The sequence below is a fragment of the Dermacentor albipictus genome, chromosome 5 (genome assembly GCF_038994185.2).
Source record: "Dermacentor albipictus isolate Rhodes 1998 colony chromosome 5, USDA_Dalb.pri_finalv2, whole genome shotgun sequence".
In the NCBI taxonomy this organism is placed as follows: domain Eukaryota; kingdom Metazoa; phylum Arthropoda; class Arachnida; order Ixodida; family Ixodidae; genus Dermacentor; species Dermacentor albipictus.
Window position 1 is genome coordinate 165,978,733 of NC_091825.1, and position 14,747 is coordinate 165,993,479.

Consider the following 14,747-nt stretch of genomic DNA (forward strand, 5'->3'; position numbering starts at 1 on the left):
GTCAACCCACGGACAATGGAACCCTTGGAGCGTCCCTATTGGCGGAATGTGACGTCACTTGCACGGTCACCTACCACTGGAAGAAAATGATGACACCTGATCTGGCTCGACGATTGGCTGAAAGTGACGTGACCCCGAGTGACCGAAGGGGTTAAAAGCGAGAGACAGAGAGTTTTTTTCGTTCTGCTTGCCACGGGCCGCAGCATCCGATTTTCTGCCGGCCGTCGATGACTTTATGACTGTTCATTACTTTGTGTTATTACTGTAAATAATGTAAATAAACCTTCAGTTATCAATATCATCCTCACGTTGGCCAACTCCTACACTCAACGGCATTCAACGGTACGTAACTGGTGGCAGCGGTAAGGAAGAACCTTCGTCCAAAGAAGTCCTGAGGAACTGGGAACAGCGAAGAAGAAACAGCCTTCGACCCAGGGAGTCCTGAGAAACCGGGAACAGCGGACCGATGAACCGGATGGCGTGGTGCTGCATCCGCGAGTGAGCGCTTTGTTTTGTTTTGTTTTTTTCCTTTTGATTCACGAGACTTCAAATTCTGTGTGTATATTTTGATGGCTCTAGCAATCGGGAATTTGTTGCATATTTTGTGTTTGCAGAAATTATTCAAGGAAAATAGTTCTAACCACCAGCCGGGGTAGCTGCCATGGATCTTAGAAGGTTGACGAGGCCAGAGTTGGTATTGTGCGACGAGTTGGGAGTTGAAGCAGACGAAAAGATGAAAAAGCCAGCTATCGAAAAGGCAATTCAAGATAGTGGCAATGATGATGAAAGCAATAAGATTGCTTGAGAGGTGATACAAAAAACACAGCAGCGTGAGCATCAAGAACGTGAGAGTGAGCGTGAACGGGAAAAGCACGAGAAAGAGATGGCAGAGCTACATATTGAACTTCAGAAATAACGTCCCGCGGTGGGCAGTAAAGGGGACAACCGTAGCAGATCAAGCGAGGTCGAGCCATGTCGGGTGTACCAGTGGATGAAGCCCCTTAAGGTTGGACAGGACATTGCCTTATTCTTGGTTCATTTCGAGAGAACTTGTGAAAGGTGTATTTCACTCAGGGCACCAGGTCACAGCTGTTGGTGACTTTCTTGCCTTCGTAGGCAGCGAACGTAGTCGCAGGATTAACGGCGAATGACGCGGAAGACTACGGGAAAGTAAAGGCAGCACTGTTGAGGAGGTACCAAATTTCCCCGCAAGCACTTAAGCAGCGATTCAGAGAAGCGAGAGAAATGAGCTACGAGGGCTACTCAGAGTTTGCGTACGGTTTGACAACAAACCTTGATGAGTGGCTTAAGGGTGCCGAAGCCTAAGAAAGTAGAAACAAAATTATAGAGTATATGTGTCTCAAAGAATTCTGCCACAGCATTCCACAGTCAGTGAGGTTATGGGTGCAGGATAGAGATGCCATAGACACGGCAGATAAGGCGGCTCCGCTAGCTTATGAGTACATGATGCGACGAAAACTCACTACCGACGACGAGCGTTCAAATGGAACGGATAATCCGAGCAGGTATATTCCCCACAAAAAACAGATACAGGTAAAAGGTATCGAGAGAGCCGAGCCGATGAAAAAAAACTCAGAAAGGGAACAACGATAAAGGAGCTAGCAGCCCTCCGGAGGAGGGGACAAACAAGATGGATACGCGAGAGTTCGAGAAGAGGCGACCGGTCCGATGTTATCAGTGCCAAGGCCTAGGTCACTATGCCTCGGATCGCAAAAAAAAAACCGGTAGTGCTTTCCTACGTGGGTGGAAGCGACGAAGGCCTGGAGCTTGTCCGTCCATACCTCCAGGAGCTACGGATTAGCGGGAAAACCTGCAAGGTAGTAAGGGACAGTGGAAGCAACCATGGACCTAGCCCACCCTTCTTTTGTAAACGCTGAGGACTATACAGGGAAGGTAACTTGGATGAAGTTGAAGGCAAACAGCGTGTGTCTGCCAATAGCACGAGTGACCATTTCCGGCCCTTTCAGAGAACTAGAGAAAGAGGCAGGCATTTTGAAGGCACTGTCAATGGACAACCGTATCACTTTTGAAACCATTCGGAGCGTTTGCTACAGGAGCGCGGTCAGGAGTTCGGAGAAGGAAGGGTGCAGGTAATAACCCACTCGCGAGCACGCCACATCGCAGCTCAGCTGACCGAGGACCCCAGCGCAGCGGTGGCGGAACGCGAGAAAGCGCATTCCCTAGTAGAACCACGGACAACGGAAGAAAAAGAAAACAGTGTGGCAGCAGAGGAGCCAGTTAAAATGATCCCCGTAGAAAACTCGCGTAGTGAAGAAAGGTCGTCAGTGGAAGTAACAGAAAGGGAGAGCAGCTCTATATACTTTCACCTGCCTCTGGGGGCTTTGACAGGTTCCTCCAGGTAGAGAGAGAGTAGCTCAGTGAGGAGCAACAGAGGGACCAGACTCTGACACGTTTACACTATAACGCGAAAGATGGCATAGCTAGGCGCAACGTTACCATCCACGAAAAGGGAGGACTGCTGTAAAGACACTACCGAGATCGTACGGGCCGTATCCTCGATCAGTTAATCGTTACGGAGAGCTATCGAGAGGATCTCCTGACATTGTGTCACGGAAATGGCTGGTCGGGCCATCTAGGAATCAAGAAAACGAAGGACAGGCTATTGTTAGAATATTACCAGCCAGGATCATTTAAGGATGTGGAAAATTATGTAAGGTCCTGTGACGGGCGGTGTCAGCGAGCTCGAAGGCCGGGGGATAAAGGCAAGGCACCTATAAAGTTGGTTCCCTTAATCACGGAGTCATTCCGTCGGCTGGTGATCGACACAGTCGGGCCTTTGCCGCCGAGCCGATCAGGGTGCAAGTACCTTTTGACCATGCTCTGTCCCGCGACAAAGGTTGCGGAAGCGATTCCGTTGAAGGAACTGACCTTCACTGAAATAGTCAGCGCTCTGTTGTCCGCGTTTGCTCGAATCGGTTTTCCTGCAAAGATTCAGGCTGACCAGGGGACCGTATCTACAAGTACTTTAACCACGAGGTATTGCATACGTCGTGGTTAAAGCACTTGTAGATACCGTCCCCTGGTCAGCCTGAGACAAGCGTTCTTTAAGTTTATTGAGATTTGATCACTGCCACACGTATCTGTCCGGACGTAGCTTAGTGTCCGTTGCCTACAAAGTATTCACTATGGTAATCGCAAATAGAATCAGGAACACCTTAGACTTCTGTCAACCAAAGGACCAGGCAAGATTTCATAAAGGCTACTCAACAATAGAATAGACCATATTCACACTATCAATCAGGTTATAGAAATGGGCGGAATAAAACCAACTTTTATATAGAGCTTTCATTGATTACGAGAAAGTATTTGATTCAGTCGAAACCTGAGCAGTCATGGAGGCATTACGGAATCAGGGTGTAGACGAGCTGTACGTAAAAATACTAAAAGACATCTATAGCGGCTCCACAGCCACCACAGTCTTCCATGAAGAAAGCAACAAAATCCCTATAAAGAAAGGCGTCAGGCAGGGAGATACGGTCTCTCAAATGCTATTCACAGCGTGTTTACAGGAGGTATTCGGAGAACTGGATTGGGAAGAATTGGGGATAAGAGTTAATGGAGAATACCTTAGTAACTTGTGATCCGCTGATGCTATTGCCTTGCTTAGTAACTCAGGAGACCAACTGAAATGCATGCTCACTGACCAAGAGAGGCAAAGCAGAAGGGTGGGTCTAAAAATTAATCTGCAGAAAACTTAAGTAATCTTTAACAGTCTCGGGAAGAGAACAGCAGTTTACGATAGGTAGCGAGGTGCTGGAAGTGGTAAGGGAATACATCTACTTAGGGCAGGTAGTGACCACGGATCCGGATCGTGAGACTGGAATATTCAGAAGCTTTAGAATGGGCTGGGTGGGGTGCGTTTGCGAGGCAGTCTGAGATCATGAACAGCAGGTTGCTACTATTCCTTAAAATAAAAGTGTATAACACCTTTGTCTTACGAGGACTCACCTACGGGGTAGAAACCTGGAGGCATACGAAAAGGCTTCTACTTAAATTGCGGGCGACGCAACAAGCTATGGAAAGAAGAACGATGGGTCTAACGCTAAGGGATAAGAAAAGTGCAGATTGAGAGAGGGAAGAAACACGAGTTAATGACATCTTAGTTGAAATCATGAAAAAGAAATGGGTATGGGCAGGACATCTAACAAGAAGGGAAGATAACCGATGGACATTAAGGGTTGCGAACTGATTTCCAGAGAAGGGAAGTGTAGCAGGGGGCGGCAGAAAGTTAGGTGGGCGGATGAGATTAAGAAGTTTGCAGGGACAACATGGCCACAATTAGCACATGACTAGGGTAGTTTGAGAAGTATGGGACAGGTCTTTGCCCTGCAATGGGCGTAACCAGGTTGCTGCTGATGATGATCAATCACGACGTTCCTAGAAAGGTGTGGTGTGCGGCTGATACACAGCTCCGTGTACCATCCGCAATAAAACAGTGTTGAGAAGATGCACTGGGTGCTTAAGAGAGTGTTACGTGCACTGTGCCATGAACACAAAGTAGTCTGGGAGGACTGTTTACCCGCAACCCTGTTCGCGTTGAGAACGGTCCCGCATAAGGCAACGGGGTTCACTCCTTCCGATCTGGTGTACGGTCGGACGATCCGTTCCCCCTCAGAATGTTAAGAGAAATGTGGGGAGGAACAGCTGAAAGCCAGAGGGCGCTGATTTACGTTTTAAAATTGCCGGATCACTTAAGTGTCTCGCGACTGGTTGTAAAAAACCTAAAAGAGGCCCAGGAAACCTCGAAGCCGTACGAAGACAGAAATGCGCGTAGGCGAACATTTAAGGTAGGCGACAGGGTCATGATCCTAAGGCCTTCACGAAAAAACAAAGTTGAGGTACAGTGTTACGGACCTGTAAAGGTTACCGAGTAGATATCGGAGACTAACTACACTCTAGAAGTTCCAGGAAAAAGGAATAAAGGAATCATTTACCACTGCAATTTAATGAAACGTTATTGTGGAAGGGAAGAGGTTGTGAACATGGTGGTAAATGCGTCTGAAGAAGTAGCGGTCAAACTTCACGTTTTAGCGACAGTGACAGATGCTGGACGCTCCATAGAGGACAACCTGAATCTGCCTGTAAACCGACTGGCTCTCGAGGCCGGTCAATTAAGCGACCTCCGGAAACTCTTTGAGGAATTTCGCCAATGCTTCAGTAGCCGGGCGGGGAGAACGGTGCTCATTACTCATGAGATTGAGTTGACATCAGACGAGCCCGTCCAATCCAAACCGTACCTGCTCTCACCTCGTTAGCGAGAAATAATGGAAGCAGAGATCCAACGAGTGCTTGAGTTGAGAATCGTTGAGCCAGGACACAGTGATTACCCTTCCCCGATGATTCTCGTAGAGGCGAGCGGGAAATAGCCGCGTCCGTGTGTGGACTATAGGAAATTGAACGCGATTGCAAGGGACCAACTTTAACCTATACATAATATAGAAGAACGGGTGGGCGGAGGCCAGTACATTTCAACAATCGACTTAGTTAGGGGGTGCTGGCAGGTGCCCATGTCAGAAAGCTCAAGTCGCTACGCAGCATTAACTTCCCCGCTTGGCACATTACGACCCCTAATGTTCACTTTCTGGCTTAAGAGCGCACCATTTAGCTTTTCCAAGCTGATGAATATTGTTTTGAAAGACCTACAACATTACGCGATCCTCTACTTAGATGATGCGGCCATCTTTCGTAACAGCTAGAACGATCACATGGAGCACTTAAGGAAGGTGCTGGCACGTCTACGAGACACGGGTCTCACGCTAAAGGCTGAAAAGTGGAACTTCAGGTGTTCGCATAATACCTACCTAGAGCTTGTCGTAGGAAAAGGAACGCGGAGGCCCTCCGAACTAAAGATAGGGCCTATCAATAACTTTCCTGAACCGCGAACTAAGACGGATGTCAGAGCCTTTCTGGCGCTCATGGGATATTACCATTGGTACATTCCAAATTTCTCACAGGTAGCAAGCCCCTTGACAGACACCCTCCGAAAGGGAGAGCCCGAAAAGTTCGATGGAATGAGGCCAAACAAAGCGCATTTCAGCACCTGAAAGAGGTTCTGAGCTCAGGATCAGCGCTTCGGACCCATGACTATTCTAAGGAATTTGTCGTGCAGTGCGACACTAGTGACAGAACGTTGGGAGTCGTCCTCAGCTAGGGGGGCGAAGACACGGAGGAGCATCCGGTACTGTATGCTAGCCAAAAATTAACGTGCAGAGAGGAGGCTTACAGCGTTTCCGAAAAAGCATGCGCCTGCTTAGTTTGGGTGGTCCAGAAGTCATCTTGTTACCTGTACAAAGCGAAATTCACTTTCGAGACCGACCACTGTCCTGTGACCTGGCTCAGACACACGTACCCTAAGAGCGGACACTTGCTCAGACGGAGTTTAATATTCCAGGAATATATTTTCAGCGTGCGTTACAAAGAGGCAAGTTAAATGGGAACGCCGATGGTTTAAACCGGTTGTTTCGGTAAACCGACATATTACCTTCCTTCCTTTGACTAACGAGGTAGGAAGTGTTATTAGGGACTGGAAGTCATACTTGTAGTTTCAGAACTTTGGTTGTGTATAGTTATAGAAGTTGTTTTCATTAATTGTTTAACTTTCTCCCGTTTCTTTTGCAACGACAATATCGCTCTGACCTTGTCGGCATTCGGGGAGATATGGAAAGCTGTTTAGAAAGGCGGTTGGAACTGCTTTATCAAAGTGGGAAAAGAAAAAAAACAGGGTTGATTTTGGCATAATAATAGCCTGGCGAGTCAGGGGTGAAGAGTCTGCGCTTGCACGTGGTGCAGCGTTATGTTGTTTTGTTTGTTTTACGTACGTTCGTACGATCTTGGCTTCGAGCAAAGCTTTTTTGCGGCTCTAGAAGGTCGTTGGGGAACAACCCGTCTCCTCCAGCTGGGCGCTTCCAGGCGAGGAGGCGACGCCGGATGCAAGTCAACCATAGGACGATGGATGGATGGATGGATGGATGGATGGATGGATGGATGGATGGATGGATGGATGGATGGATGGGTGGGTGGGTGGGTGGGTGGGTGGGTGGGTGGGTGGGTGGGTGGGTGGGTGGATGGATGGATGGATGGATGGATGGATGGATGGATGGATGGATGGATGGACGGACGGACGGACGGACGGACGGACGGACGGAGGGACGGACGGACGGACGGACGGACGGACGGACGGACGGACGGACGGACGGACGGACGGACGGACGGACGGACGGATCTTATGAGCGTCCCCTTTGGAACGGGGCGGTGAGTTGCGCCACCAAGCTCTTGCTACTATACTGCTTAATATCTTACCTAGGTTAAACAATGAAAAAAAAAGCGCTATGAACTGCCACGCCCAAATTTTCTGATCCCCTATTGCGAACTGTGCTTTTGTACGTCTCCGTCTTCTGTCGTTTCTCTACTTTTCTTCCACCAATCCTCCAATCGCCTCTTACTAATGTCTATTGTGGGCATGTTTGCTTTACCACTACTTCCGCTGAACCCAAGGGCTTCAAGGAGGCCAGTGGTGCCTAAATCGACCGCTGGGTAGGCGTCTTCGCATTCTAATAAAAGATGCTCCGTCATTTCCCTAGCTCTACCGCAGCAAGTATACATGCTTCTTCTTCCTTCTTATATCTCGCTTTATAGGTGCGTGTTCTAAGGCATTCTTTCGGCCAGGTTCTAGGACAATGGAGCCCCTGGAGCATCCCCATAGGCCGAATTTGACGGCACTTGCACGGGCGTCTACCACTGTAGGAAAATGATGACACTTGCGCTGGCTCGACGACTGGCCGAAAATGACGTGGTTTCGAGAGACCGAAGGGGTTAAAAGCGAGAGATAGGGCGAATAGTTTTTTTCGTTCTTCTTGCCACGGGCCGCAGCGTCCGATTTGCTGCCGGCTGTCGCTGACTTTATGACTGTTCATTACTTTGTGTTATTACTGTGAATAATGCAAATAAACCTTCAGTTCTCTAAATCCTCCTCAACGTCGGCCAACTTCCGCACTCAACGGGAAGATCTAATACCCCGTAAGAAACAAAGAAGAATGATAAAACGAGTCAAGAGGGACGACAAAGTGAAGTAGCTAAGCGAATTTAGCAGGATGACTAAGCGAATTAAAAGGGATGACTAAGCGAAGTAGACTACTTGTGTCTAAAAAGCAGTGCTGCAAAGTTGAAGCGCTGAAAGCCTTAATCCAAGTAGACGAATCGAATTAAGAAGGATGTGTCTGTCTTTGATGCATCGGCACTTGGGCTTCCGCCTTCAAGTCGTCTTAGAAACAACATAAGAGACCCTGTGAATATTTTTTAATGTCGCCCTACATTACATTCTTCATTCAGCTTCTTGTTTTCTCGCTACAGAAAGCAAAATAGTTGCAAAGCAACCGCAGCGGAAAGTTATTACACCAAACGCTTGGAAAAAAAAGAACGCATGCGTGCCTGTGTGTTTGTGCGTTCGTGTGCCTATTCACTGGCTGCAGGCAGCGCGTGTCAACTCCCACTTCAACGTAATGCTAACGCTGATTCTGCAGCGTCTCCAGTTCCGCATTTATAGCGTGCTATGATCGAAGTAGTACACACTGTTCATTTTCGCCAAGCTCGTGTTTTCTTTCCGATTCATTTTCATTTCGTGAGGGTCTTCGGGTGTGAGCGAAGGTATCACGACGCCCTACTCATACGACTATTGGCCATGGGCGCCGCGATGGCGAGTCTATTTCATGTAAGCCCCGGTGTCAACATCGCCAGCCAACAGTTGCCCGAATGGCGTGCCGACTAGAAAAAGGAGGCAAACAACGCAGACGGAAAGATGTAGTGCTTTGACAGCTAGTCGGCTGCCATGGCCAAAGCTCAAGTTCATTGCACAGTACATTGTATGTTATGATATACCAGGTGTTTTTCTCTCTTTATGTTCTCTCTTTTATTTTTAGTTTTTGAGAAAATACAGAATTTTAAAGAATCGCCCGTTGCATAGAGCACAATTTGAGCTATCGACCTCTTTCGCTCACAGAAGTGGACATTACTTGCACGAAACATCGATATATATAATCAACTAATTAACAAAATTTCATTAATTGAGTTCTTGTTACATAACTTGACGGCAGATATTGAAGGTCAGGAATTCGCGCCGGTGAGCTTGAAAGGTGCATTCACTAGGAAGCAATTTTCCGGAAGAGCCGAGCTTCGAGATATTCGTTCCCGAAATGTGCGACGAAATACATTGATCTTCAGCTTTTTTTAATTTAATGCTTGAAACGACATTTGTTTTAAAGGGCAAGGGAAACACAGTGCATTTTTTTACCGCGAGTTCAACGGCGCGTATATCAAAACTGGTGCCATCTTCGCAATTAGTTTCAACTCTATATATCCCTTGTGAACTCACCAGCTACAATTCGTATCTCTCAAAACATGCTGGAAATAAATTAGTTAATGGTTTAGTAAAACTTTTTGATAGTCAACTATGTATTTCGGCTCTTACTTTTCATGTCCGCCTATTGAAGCAACCCGGTTCAAGGATTACACTTGTGTTGTATCTGCAAAGGGATTTTTTTATAGGCCGAACTTCTACTGAACCGCAAGGTATCGCCCATTCATGTAAATGAGAGACGGAAAGCATGGCTTGCGGTATCAAAGCGAGCTAACCCTCTTCTCACAGTCCCTACAAAACTCTCACTTCCCTTACCTTCTTTCTCTTATACCTGCAGAGCTAAAAGAAAAAAATTTAAAACAACAAAATTGAGCACAGCGTTGGCAACGCGTTTGGAGGCCGTTCTGACTTCGATCCCCAACAGTTATGTAAAGAGTGGGGGACGTCGCGCGCGGCTGGAAAGGTCGTCGACGGATAAGCGCGCACGCGGATGTGTAGCGCCGCGCTGTTCCGTGCAGCGACGCACTCCGCTGACGTGTGCTACGCCATCGCGCTGAGGCGAAGACAAAGGAATGCCATCGAAAACCTTCGCGCTGGCACGAGCAGGACGCGTATCACCCGTAACGCGCGGCAACAGTGGGCGCTTCGTCTTTCTCCCCTCCCCACGCGACCCCCCTCCCTTCCCCGTCTCTCTGGCACGTTCGCTTCCCGCGTGATCAGTGAAACACGTAGTTTTGACGGAGAACGCCGCAGCTGAGTTAGTCTTTGAGGGGTTTTTTATCGACTTTTCCTTCAACAAAAGCCGTTCAAGCCGTTCCGTTACCGCATGCATAAATTTCTGCTCCTTCATTTTACGCCGCAGAGCAGGGCTAATGAACTGTGAAATCACGCAATAGCCTTACTAAGGCTTTTCTTTTACCTCTATCCAGCTTGTTTATTCGCCTTCAAGTGTGCAGTAGAGAAATACGACCCACATCACAGCTCTAACCGGCATTCTTTTTTCCGCGATGAAATAAAGTCAGCTTGTTAAATAAGTTGCTTTATTTCCCTGTTGTCCGCGACAATCGTACGAAATATAAAGCCGTCTTACAGGTTTCCCTTCAACAAATAATTAACAGGGTGCAACAGCGTTACCGAATTAGGATTTCTATTTTAATTAATAATTTTTCGAGCACCGTAAGCCTTTGTCGCGGTGCTACCTTTTCAACGTGCACAATATGACAGGCGGATACCTAGACTGAGTGCCGATTGGTCCACTTGCATGGAAACAAGAATAAGTTTCAACCTATCTCGTGTTCTAGGACACCAAATGCCCTGGACCTGGGATCCTTAAATTATTTTTTCCGCTTTCTCGAAACATTTTCTGATACAAAAAAGACCTTATGAAAGAGACCTTCTGAACTAAATTATTTAGTTCTTCCTGAGGAATTAAGTGCACGTTATATTCGATGTGCCTGAAATCACCCGTACGAGCTTCGAGCTTCATCCTCTAGCTACATATTGAAGCACACTTATCTGGCCGTAGAACAAAACATTGATATTTGGAATCCCAGCGAAGATTAACCCTTGGGCATAATCGTTAACAACAAGAACAAAAATACTCGCGAGCGTTTGTCTATATCCGATAAACCCGGCACAATGTAGACGTCTCCAAGTGTTTTCGGAACATTCGCCATTAAAAATTACACTAAAAAGCACAACAATAATAACGACATACTATCCTGCATCGATTTCCAACGATGCTCGCTAAGACATCGCGAAAATGACAATGACAAAAAAGTACAGTTATCGACAGCTAAACGGTGCTTCCCATAGTTTGCCGGTTCTGGCGCCGTTGATGTAGCAACAGCTAGCAAAAATATTTCCACATGGGCGATGTTCATCGACCGTGTGACTTTCCGCCTTAACTCTTTAATGACGGCACATATAAATACCAAAATAAAAGTATACTTTCTATCCAAATGTGCAAAACACATTGAGAATAAGCATGCTCAACGAACTGAAAAAGTATTTTGGAGAAACATTTTCATCAATAAGAGTAAAACACCATACAACAAACTAGATGTAGCCGTCACCTCAAGCCAGCTATGCTTTCATTTGAAATTTCTACAGACAGATTGCATCATATGTAAACCGTGGGTGGGCATTTCATTTGTTTTACATCACATGCGTGACACCACTGTAGACCGATATCTTGCATCGGTCTGGCTCCTGTGATCGGGCTTTCAATAGAAAGCATGTCGAGCGCCAAATTTCTTCTTCCTCGTACTGTGTGCCCTAATATTTATACATCTGATTATTTTCTACATGAAGTTTGATAAGAACATTCTTTCAGGTCTAATTTTTTTTCTTTCTTAATTACAGTCGACGAAGATGTATTAAATTCAGAAGCCGAATTAACACTTCCCCGTCCACAGCACGAATATAGAGGGTATTGCGGGGCATTTCAAGGGAGGATATTGGATTGTTCTTGAAGGCTCGACTTCCGGCCTTGCTTTTTCTTTTTTTTTTTGTTCGCAACGCTCGCTGCAATACAGCGGCAAGTGGCCAAGAGTGGGTCACTTTCGCTATGTCACTGTGCAAATAAGTGTGGCATTGTATCGGATACGCTGTTCGTTATAACGACCTCTGCACTTTCTTGGGCATTTTTGTTCTTCGCCCGTTAGTTACCTCGACTGGCAGTTTCATCTTTTCTGCGAAGAAACATACGCGCGCCTGAAAGCATCAACGACTGAACGAGCAAAGGTCAGCAAATTTGATGCGCTCGTCGTCGCCCGTCGCATCAAATTTGCGTCCTATAGAGCACGGCTCAGACACACAGAATGGCTCCATAAGGAGCCCTTCGACTAATGGGCCGGCGCGTCAACGAATCGGAGCATTAAAGCCGACGAGAAAGTGCGCGAAGGCTGCAAAGACGCGCATGTGACTGTGATGCCTTCGAGGAGCTTACCGACAGCCAGTAGATAGCTGCCAACGAGGACGTCCCGACGACCGTCGGCCATCGAGAGCAGCTCCGTTGTGTTGTTCATGTTTCACCCGCAGGGTAGGACGTCCGGCGTCGTCAAAGATGCAGAAAGTTCGACGTCTGTTTTGCAGCGCGGTCTAAGCAGAGCCTTTTACAACGATAGACTCTCGCTGATGTTTGGAAAGGTGAGCGAAGGAGGCGCGCGTCGCTGGAAGGCCGAAGTGCGCCAAGCACGAGGGGCGTCGAGCGTCCGTGTTTCGGCGCGCGTGGAACAGTCCGCGCTCGGCGAAGCTTCAGCGGCGCCTGACTGCGTTACCGACCGGGTGCGCGTAGCAGTGTGAGCGCTCTCCCGGCGCGCGCGGCAAAGTAATCGCACAGCGGGTAAGGAGGTGGGGCGCTCCGGAATCGAGAGTGCGAGGCAGAGGCGCCGAGGGAGAGCGCTGAAAACGGCCGGCGCCACCTGCCGCCAACGGGCCGCGGCTGCTGCGAGCATGCAGGAGAGAGAGAGAGAGATCGCGCGGTGGAAGGAGAGGCACGGAGGTTAACCAGGCTGAGTCCAGTTCGCTACCCTATACGTGGGGAGAGGAGTTAAAAAGCGAGAGAGAAAAAAGAACATCAGTCTATCGCACTTTCCCATGATATAATTTAGGTGCCAGATGTCTATAAACCGTTGCACGGTTTATTAACATAGGCCCTGGATAGTTTGCGGTTTGGCTCATTCATGTAGCCCGCTCAATTTAGCCAGCAAAAAAAGGCATTGGCTGTGATATGCTGTGATATTGATTAGCATTGTCATCATCATCATTAGCTCGGTTACGCCCACTGCAGGGCAAAGGCCTCTCCCATACTTCTCCAACTACCCCGCTCATGTACTAATTGTGGCCATGTTGTCCCTGCAAACTTCTTAATCTCCTCCGCCAACCTAACTTTCTGCCGCCCCCTGCTAAACCCCTTCCCTTGGAATCCAGCCGTAACCCTTAATGACCATCGGTTATCTTCCCTCCTCCTTTCATGTCCGATCCATGCCCATTTCTTTTTTTTTTAATTTCAACTATGTCGTCATTAACTCGCGTTTGTTCCCTCACCCAATCTTCTCTTTTCTTATCCCGTAACGTTACACCCATCATTATTCTTTCCATAGCTCGTTGCGTCGTCCTCAAATTAAGTAGAACCCTTTTCGTAAGCCTCCAGGTTTCTGCGCCGTCCGTGAGTACTGGTAAGACACAGCTTTTTTCTCTTGAGGGATAATGCCAGCGTGCTGTTCATTATCTGAGAATGCCTGCCAAACGCACCCCCGCCCATGCTTATTCTTCTGATTATTTCAGTCTCATGACCCGGATCCGAGCTCACTACCTGTCCTGAGTAGATGTATTCCCTTACCACTTCCAATGCCTCGCTACCTATCGCAAACTGCTGTTCTCTTCCGAGACTGCTAAACATTACTTTAGTTTTCTGCAGACTAATTTTTAGACCCACCCTTCTGCCTTGCCTGTCCAGGTCAGTGAGCAGGCATTGCAATTGGCCCCTGAGTTACTAAGCAAGGGAATATCATTAGCTAATCGCAAGCTATTAAGGTATTCTCCATTAACTCTTATCCCCAATTCTTCCCAATCCAGGTCTCTGAATACATCTTGCAAACACGCTGGGAATAGCATTGGAGAGATGGCATCTCCCTGTCTGACGCCTTTCTTTATTGGGATTTTGTTGCTTTCTTTATGGAGGACTACGGTGGCTGTGGAACCGCTATAGATGTCTTTCAGTATTTTTACATATGGCTCGTCTACACCCTTATTCCGTAGTGCTTCCATGACTGATGAGGTTTCGACTGAATAAAACGTTTTCGTGTAATCAATGAAAGCTATATATAAGGGTTGGTTATATTCCGCACATTTCTCCATCACCTGATTGATAGTGTGAGTATGGTCTATTGTTGAGTAGCCTTTACGGAATCCTGCCTGGTCCTTTGGTTGACAGAAGTCTAAGGTGTTCGTGATTCTATTTGCGATTACCTTAGTAAATACTTTGTAGGCAACGGACAGTAAGCTGATCGGTCTATAATTTTTCAAGTCTTTGGCGTCCCCTTTCTTATGGATTAGGAATACGTTAGTGTTCTTCCAAGATTCCGGTACGCTCGAAGTCATGAGGCATTGCGATACAGGATGCACAGTTTTTCTAAACAGTCTGCCCACCATCCTTCAACAAATCTGCTGTTACCTGATCCTCCCCAACTGCCTTCCGCCTTTTCATAGCTCGAAAGGCTTTCTTTACTTCTTCTGGTGTTAGTTGTGGGATTTCAAACTCCTCTAGACTATTCTTTCTTCCATTATCATCGTGGGTGCCACTGGTACTGTATAAATCTAAATTCACTAGCAAGAGTGCGTTAAAATC

General features: G+C 47.3%; 1 protein-coding gene across 2 annotated transcripts in view; it reads right to left on the reverse strand.

Annotated features, from left to right (window-relative positions):
- Positions 1 to 12,723, reverse strand: part of LOC135917578 (visual pigment-like receptor peropsin) — a 633,033-nt gene extending 620,310 nt beyond the window's left edge. For both annotated transcript variants that reach the window (XM_065451130.1, XM_065451131.1), the window contains exon 1: positions 12,345 to 12,723. In XM_065451130.1, the coding sequence (XP_065307202.1) occupies positions 12,345 to 12,423 (79 nt within the window). In that variant the 5' untranslated portion in view covers positions 12,424 to 12,723. The remainder of the gene's footprint in view (positions 1 to 12,344) is intronic.
- Between the last annotated feature and the right edge of the window lie 2,024 nt (positions 12,724 to 14,747).